The sequence below is a fragment of the Diaphorina citri genome, unplaced genomic scaffold (genome assembly GCF_000475195.1).
Source record: "Diaphorina citri unplaced genomic scaffold, Diaci psyllid genome assembly version 1.1 scaffold1278, whole genome shotgun sequence".
NCBI lineage: Eukaryota > Metazoa > Arthropoda > Insecta > Hemiptera > Psyllidae > Diaphorina > Diaphorina citri.
The window spans coordinates 72,818-81,104 of record NW_007378707.1 but is presented as its reverse complement, the minus strand read 5'-3'; the positions used below and the strand labels follow the sequence as shown (position 1 = coordinate 81,104).

Here is an 8,287-nt window from a genome sequence, read left to right as displayed (position 1 = left end):
AACATTTTCAATAGATTTTGAGCCGTTTGAAAATCTCTAGAGCAGTATAGTCATCAACCTTAAGCTCCGCGGACTCAAAATTGGTGGCTGCGAACCCCCAATTTGCTTCAGGTGGCCTAATGGCAATCGCTGCTCTAGAGGTTCTTTTTCTGAGTGACTTTAGAGCTGTGTCCACACATAGTCTAAGACCATCGTTCGACGAGGTGAATCTATGTCGTGACAGTGTATGATATGTTGTGACATCGATCAAAGGCCGTCGACTATGTAGGGATACAGCTTTAAAGGTGGAAGAAACTTACCTATGACGTCGCCACAGCTCCCACGAGATGAATCCTTGCAGGGCAGGATTACTTTCGTCCACCAGGGAGCCTCCGCGACTTCTGCAGAAGGCCAGAGAGTCCCTCAGGTTCATCGGACGGCGGTTGTAGAAGATGTAACACTTGCCGTTGTACGTGGCAGTGCTGCCTGGTGGCTGATCCCGGAACTGAGGGCATCGCTCGATGGGTAGTGCCTGTGGGGAGGGATAAGATAAATTAATAGAGTTAGAGTGGGAATAATGTGAAGTAGCAGAAATGAGAATATTGAGATGGATCTGTGGAATAACAATATTTGACCGAAGGTCTGTGTCTATCTTGTTAGAGGTGTTTGTCGCTTGCTTTGTGAGCGCTAGGTCATGGGTTCACTTTTCGCCCAGTGCAGACGTTATCCTCAGTAAACTTTATCCTAAACAAATAAGGTACATTCGCGAAAAGGCTGGATATCTCCTATCCTGTCCCCATTCTCTCTTCGATTTCGGGACGATAAGACCTTCAATGGTCACAGTTCCCTCTATCGAACCTCTGTACCCTGTAGTTTACTAGAGCCTCGTATCTCGTATGTGAGCTTTTATCTTCACACTAGGTATATTCCTACAAGCCTATATTATGCTATTCTTTTTGAACTGCAGTGAAAGTGAGAGTTCTCACTTGTTCTCATTCTTCAGCTTGTTTCTTAGCTTGGGATTTTTTGAAATTATAGTTTTTGCAGAAACATAGTCATGAATCAGATGTTTTTTCGGTTCGGGTTAAAGTTCCGTACACTTCTGGGTTTTATAACTAACTCATCTCTGATTCTACGTATTAAGTGACGATGACGTACCTACGACCCTACGAGTACATAGGTATGCCACTTACTATTGAAGAATGTACCTTACTGATTAATTATCTACTGATTTGGAATCAGTATTCGGGCAATCGTGTCCTGATGAACAAAGTTTTATGCGTCAGCTTGTACAACAGGTAACTAGGTAGGTATACATATTTCGCAAGACCTAGATTCATTATTTCATATTTCCGCTGGCTCGATTTCATATTTCATTGTGTGTTTTCAGCTTCTTTGTGACAACGAATAACTCCAAGCCTAACTTAGGTAATTGCGTACAACTTGCATAATTATTGGAATTGGTAGGTATGGTTTATTTTTATTTGTCTACCTATACCTATAGGTTTACAACGCATAACTTTTGTTTCAATTGTGTTTTTTTTTTTTTTTTGTCTTCTTTTGTCGACAATATGAAAAATACAGGTAGTGCCTGTGGGGAGGGATAAGATAAATTAATAGAGTTAGAGTGGGAATAATGTGAAGTAGCAGAAATGAGAATATTGAGATGGATCTGTGGAATAACAATATTTGACCGAAGGTCTGTGTCTATCTTGTTAGAGGTGTTTGTCGCTTGCTTTGTGAGCGCTAGGTCATGGGTTCACTTTTCGCCCAATGCGAACGTTATCCTCAACAAACTTTATCCTAAACAAATAAGGTACATTCGCGAAACATAGGTTTCCATTTAGAGAACATAAAGCTTGCCTCTAATGTACAGTTATTCTGAAGACATGCCGACCAGAGAATTTAGAATATCTTTGAGTTGGAATATCTTGTTTAAGCTTTGTGTATTGGAGACTCGGGAGGATAAATGTTTGTTTTATGAGCCTCATTTGTTACCCATAAATAGGAAAGATAAACCAATACGTCTTAAACAGTGGCGACTAAAGAAAAGTTGCTTCTTTCAAAAGGTTTGAGAAATTTTTTAATTGTGAGGGAGGGGGGAGATTTTTTTTTTTTTTTAAGAGGTTTGACAGAGGGAACTGTAACAGTAGAGGTCTTATCGTCCCAAATTGAAGAGAAAAGGACAGGATAGGACAATGCCAGCCGTTCCGAGAACGAACCTTATCTGTTTAGGATGAAGTCCGGCCTGGGCGGAAATAGAAACCGCAGAATAGTTACTTAATTTTTTTTAGAACAGTATCTAGATAGAAGGGCCACAAAGGCTCCATTGGGAACAAAATTTAATGAGCTAATCGCTCCATCCCACCAAGTCAAAGTTTGACCGCGCCACTAGATTTCCGACTGGATAACGAAACCCATAGCAGCGTCTATCTAACTCTAGCACGAGTCACCACTGGCCTAATGGCTACGACAAACGGTGATTTTGTAACCCATAAAAGCGCCCAGTTAGGGACTTCAGAGGTCCGTTCGAAGATTTTTCGTTGGTTTTGAATTCATCCGACTGGATAACGAAACCCATAGCAGCGTCTATCTAACATTCTAACTTTAGCACGAGTCACCACTGGCCTAATGGCTACGACAAACGGTGATTTTTTTAACCCATAAAAGCGCCCAGTTAGGGACTTCAGAGGTCCGTTCGAAGATTTTTCGTTGGTTTTGAATTCAATATCGTAATTAGTTCAAAAGGAGTTCAAGATATAGTGAGATAGATTGGCCTGCATCTTATATGTCAGACGGAAATGAAGCTGTAGTAGGGAAGAACTCTTAATTTTTGAAGTTCTAAATAAGATCATATGTCTACCATTATTTAAGTACCCGTATCTTTTCTTTTTCTTTTTTTTTACATTTTAAGTATGATAAACCCAATGTGGCTAGGCACGGGTGGGGTTTATTATTTTTCCTTTTGACTTTTTTCCAATTATTATTTTTTGAAAACTCTTTCCCTTAGGTATTTGTTATAATTTATAATTTCTATTGTAATATGAAATATTGATTCGAATAGTACTACTAATATTAGAAAGATTTATCCTGACAATCTAAACTAAATAAACAGGTTAGACGAATTTAGAAAGTGACAGTCACTTATAGGCACAGCTTATGTCAAAGAGGCAGAGTACAGATGACCTACAGGTTAGGGACTGGTTTGACCGCTACAAGGGTACGAGTTCAACAAACATAAGATACGTACCTATAATTTTGTTAAAACTCGTAGTTTTGGCATCTCCACCAATTTTGCAAAACACTTTCAAACACGAACCGTGCCTCCGAAAACCTGATGAGCACACACACTATCTGGTAGACCTGACAGGTACGTCTGAAAAGGTCCGCCTATCAGGTCTACCTGATACCTGATGAGCAAACACACAATCAGGTCGACCTGACAGGCGGCCCTGACCAGATGCATCTGTCAGGGAGTGGCTGGCCTTACTTTTACATGACGGATAACAAATAATGGCTCTCACCTGATCTGTGTAGACAAACGCTTCACAAATGGACAGCTGATGATTGCCTGCAGGGGTTTCCAGATGTACGCTTACGAAAGCTCCAGGCATGGGGGGATTACAAGGCAAGAACAAAGGTTTGCCTTCTTCCAGATAACCGGTGAATCGGTTACAGATCGGGTTGGTGCCCAGATCGGGCCGATTGTTGCCTACTCGAACCACGATCGTTGCTGGCTTGTTTTTGCCTGAAATCAAGAATTTTATTCGAATTTAGTACGTTTTTTACCTTTTGAAAACTAGTTAGTTATAAGTTTGTATCCTTTTTACTCCAGGCGCGGGAAAAACCTCATGGTCCTCATGTCCATTGGATTTGCATGTGAAAATCCCATTTATCGACGAACCTACATAATTATGCAACTTTTTTATTCGAATTTAGTACGTTTTTTTACCTTTTGAAAACTAGGTAGTTATAAGTTAGTATCCTTTTTACTCCAGGCGCAGGAAAAACTTCATGGTCCTCATGTCCATTGGATTTGCATGTGAAAATCCCATTTATCGACGTACCTACATAATTCTGTAACTTGTTGTTTCACCTTTTTCAATGTCAGAAGAATGGATTTTCCATTGACGCAAATTCAACTGAAAAAAAAACGCACACACACAACCCCGACCCACCCATCCCTAAAGAAAAATACAACTTACCACAGCAGGATTTTCCAAAGTCAAGGCGCACCAATTGCACCATGTAGGGTTCCAGAAGGTTGACGTACCACCAGGGTACTCGCTCCGGGCGGGTGAGGGTGCAAGTCTCCGTGTTGAAGAAGGAACTTGTACTGCCGTCGATGGCTTTCTGGGGAATGCCACCAGCTTCTGAACTGACCTGCATTGGGGCCTTGCCCGCTGCTACGTTCAGAACTGAAAACAAAGAGGGGGGAATAGGTTTTTAATGCGAAATATAGAGGGATTTTTCTTTTTCAGTCAAAGTCAAAGAGAAGAGCTCCTTCAGCTTTAGATTTTTCATAAATTCACAACGCTGCTTGAATGGCTCAATAGGTGAGTAGTTGGTATTATCCCAAGTAACCAAACTAGGATTCTATCCGGGTAGGCTTGAATGGCTCAATAGGTGAGTATAGTTGGTATTATCCCAAGTAACCAAAATAGGATTCTATCCGGGTAGAAACCACTTAGAAACCGGGTAGAAAAGAGGTTACAATCCTGAACCCCGATTCTATCCTGAATCTAATCAACCAATCAGATCGCTAAATCAAAGAGTCAGTTTGAACTCTGAGTGTGGTCCTGACCATAAGAATTAAACATTCCTCCAATATTAAGTTTGGGTTGGGACGATTATGATGCATCACCTGAATGATAGCTAGGACTGATAGGAATTAACAGTAATAGTGTTGATTGAGCTGCTATGTTTAGGTATATTAGGTACCAAAGTTAGATACATTAGGTACCAAGTTTCAAGAATCTTAGCTCCTGGATACTCTCTGTCACCATGGTAAAAATCATGATGAATCGTTCTCCGCGATTATGATGCATCACCTGAATGATAGCTAGGACTGATAGGAGTTAACAGTAATAGTGTTGATTGAGCTGCTATGTTTAGGTATATTGGTTACCAAAGTTAGATACATTTGGTACCAAGTTTCAAGAATCTTAGCTCCTGGATACTCTCTGTCACCATGGTAACAAATCATGATGAATCGTTCTCCATAAGTACAAAGTGCCTAATACCTCTTGTCTAGACTTCTAGAGAAACTCGTTTCAGGAACGTAGGGGGATGAAGTTAAGCATGCAGAGGAATGGAATTTCCAAGTACCTATGATCTAAATGCACAATTTAGGTTATTTGTTTAACCAAGGTATACCTAATACTATTGTAAACAGTTTTCTTCGAGATGAAATGGATTTTTCAGTCATCCGAGATATTAACCCCTAATTCTAAATCTTCTTCTGAACTAATCGTCTAATGGTCCTCATGATGATGGGCTCATCAGTGGGAGACAACTTTTTGTTGAGTACAATTTCAGTGTCCTAAGCAACAAATAGTCTGTTACCTATCTACCATTTTTTTTCACGACAGAAAAAAATCTTTCAGTAACACTCACTCAGGCTAACCAACCACCGACTGAGGAATAGGTACCTATAGGGATGACTCTAAAGATTTACTAAGAAAATTTATACCTACCTTTTTCCTAAACTTTCACTGAACATTCATAAACCTTAAACCTTTACTTATATCTATGTACGTGTATGTATTTCTGTCATAGGTAGGTCTGTTACGAGTTTTTTTTATCCTTCTTCGTCTTAAGGTTTTTGAGAGGGATGTTCCAACCCTCGTCAAATTCTGACAAGAAGATGAATCCATAGGATCTTCAAGGAAGATTATGACTTGGTGTAGCAGTGGGGTAGAAAAAATAATCCGTGTGTGGAGAAAAACGAGATAGTGAGCAGCCGTTCCGAGAACGAACCTTATCTGTTTAGGATAAAATCTAGCCGGGCGCCTCGTCAAATTCTGACAAGAAGATGAATCCATAGGATCTTCAAGGAAGATTATGACTTGGTGTAGCAGTGGGGTAGAAAAAATAATCTGTGTGTGGAGAAAAACGAGATAGTGAGCAGCCGTTCCGAGAACGAACCTTATCTGTTTAGGATAAAATCTAACTGGGCGGGAATTGAAGATGGCTCAAAAATACACTATTTTCTTTTATCAAACATTTCCTGACGACTAACTTATGGCTTATGGGACACGTTAGCGTTTTCACGGGGGAAAATTATTCTTCCTGGACTTGATTGTTTATTTATAAGGCAGACTCGCTCTACCCTGCAAGTTAACTAGGCTGACGGAAAGAATGAGTAATAATGACTTCCCACTTCCCACATACTTTCTCATCGCTATTATTCAGAGAGGTATGTGTAAGTACTTATTAGAAAGAAAAGAAGATGAGGAAAAACAAGAACAAGACAAAGAAGAAGAAGGACGAGAAGAGGAAGAGGGAGGAGAAGAAGAAGAAAAAGAAGAAGAAGAAGAAGAAGAAGAAGAAGAAGAAGAAGGAGAAGAAGAAGAAGAACAAGAAGAAGAAGCAGCAGCAGCAGCAGCAGCAGCAGCAGCAGCAAAGTGGGTAGAACTAAAAATTTGCATTTTTGCATACAAAGATGTCGCAATCTTTTCAGTGCACCTCGACTTTCTCATAGTATGTCTCACACACATGCATAACTTGCATTTTGTTCGTATGCAATACTGCAGACTGTCCATATGCAAGTATGAAATGCACGGAAAGAAAGAACCAGATTATGTATAGGTATACATTCCACATGTATCACATGGCGTACGTACTGGGCCATACTATATTACCTACGTACCTATATCTATTATATATTGATATATATCTGCGTTACAGGTACTTTCTCCAGTCAGGTACCCGAGTGTTATGGTACTCGTATCTTCTGAACTTCTGACGAGTTGCATGTGTGAACACGGATACTATAGAATTGTAGAGTGTGAACATGAACAAAGATCAACAGGTGTGAATTTTTTCAATCTCTTGATGATTATCACCCTCACCCTGGCTATTGCCAATTGTGTATAAGGTCTTATAGTCCTGAAATCGAAGAGAGAAGGAAGACAGGATACTGGAAAGTCAAGCGTTTCGATAACGAACATTATCCGTTCAGGATGATATGAACATAGATCAACAGGTGTGAATTTTTTCAATCTCTTGATGATTATCACCCTCACCCTGGCTATTGCCAATTATGTATAAGGTCTTATAGTCCTGAAATCGAAGAGAGAAGGAAGACAGGATACTGGAAAGTCAAGCGTTTCGATAACAAACATTATCCGTTCAGGATAAAATCCGCCCCAGGCGGAAATTGAACCAGCGGCCTAGCGCTTACAAGGTAACCAAGCTAACTAGGCTGGCTGCTGGCTGAGTTTTCGTTTTGTGCTTTCTTCCATTTAGTTTTTTCAAGACTTGTTTTACGAGGTAGGATTCTCTTGAGGAAATAACATAGATTTTCAATAACCCTAATTGGAACCATACTCACTGCCAAGTCCAAGTGCCCTGATAGTGTGGCATACCCGTTGCCTCAGTAAATCTGGCTGAGTTTTCGTTTTGTGCTTTCTTCCATTTAGTTTTTTCAAGACTTGTTTTACGAGGTAGGATTCTCTTGAGGAAATAACATAAATTTTCAATAACCCTAATTGGAACCATACTCACTGCCAAGTCCAAGTGCCCTGATAGTGTGGCATACCCGTTGCCTCATAAATCCTAGTGAGTAATCCTGCAAGTATAACAGTCATAGTCATACCTTATTGGAAACCATTAGGTACCACCAGGCATCACGGACGTCTCAATAATGGTAATCACAAAGTGCCCTGATAGTGTGGCATACCCGTTGCCTCATAAATCCTAGTGAGTAATCCTGCAAGTATAACAGTCATAGTCATACCTTATTGAAAACCATTAGGTACCACCAGGCATCACGGACGTCTCAATAATGGTAATCACGGATGTACAGATTGCACGGGAAAACGAAGCTGGAAAGGCAGCACCAGCCGCTTGATGGCGCGAAGTGCGGATTCCAAGTCGAGTTCTATCTTCCTTTCGGAAACGGAATCGATTCCGCGATGGTGCGCTATATTGGATTCCCTATGGTTTAGTACAGGCTCCATTAGGACAAAAGGGGGAAACGAACTTCAGAAGAGGGGAAATGGGAAATTCCGAAAGGAAAATCACGGTTGGTCCAGTGGTAACGCGCCTGCTTGCCATGCAGAAGGTCCCGGGTTCGAATCCCACC

At 40.6% G+C, this 8,287-nt stretch overlaps 1 protein-coding gene across 1 annotated transcript in view; it reads right to left on the bottom strand.

The window, feature by feature from the left end:
• Nucleotides 1-224: 224 nt before the first annotated feature.
• LOC103515110 (fucolectin-3) overlaps nucleotides 225-8,287 on the bottom strand; it is an 80,228-nt gene continuing 72,165 nt past the window's right edge. The window contains exons 3-5 of the mRNA XM_008480032.2: nucleotides 4,185-4,397; nucleotides 3,504-3,727; nucleotides 225-511 (exon numbers count right to left, since the gene is read on the bottom strand). Of these exons, the coding sequence (XP_008478254.2) occupies nucleotides 296-511; nucleotides 3,504-3,727; nucleotides 4,185-4,397 (653 nt within the window). The 3' untranslated portion in view covers nucleotides 225-295. The remainder of the gene's footprint in view (nucleotides 512-3,503; nucleotides 3,728-4,184; nucleotides 4,398-8,287) is intronic.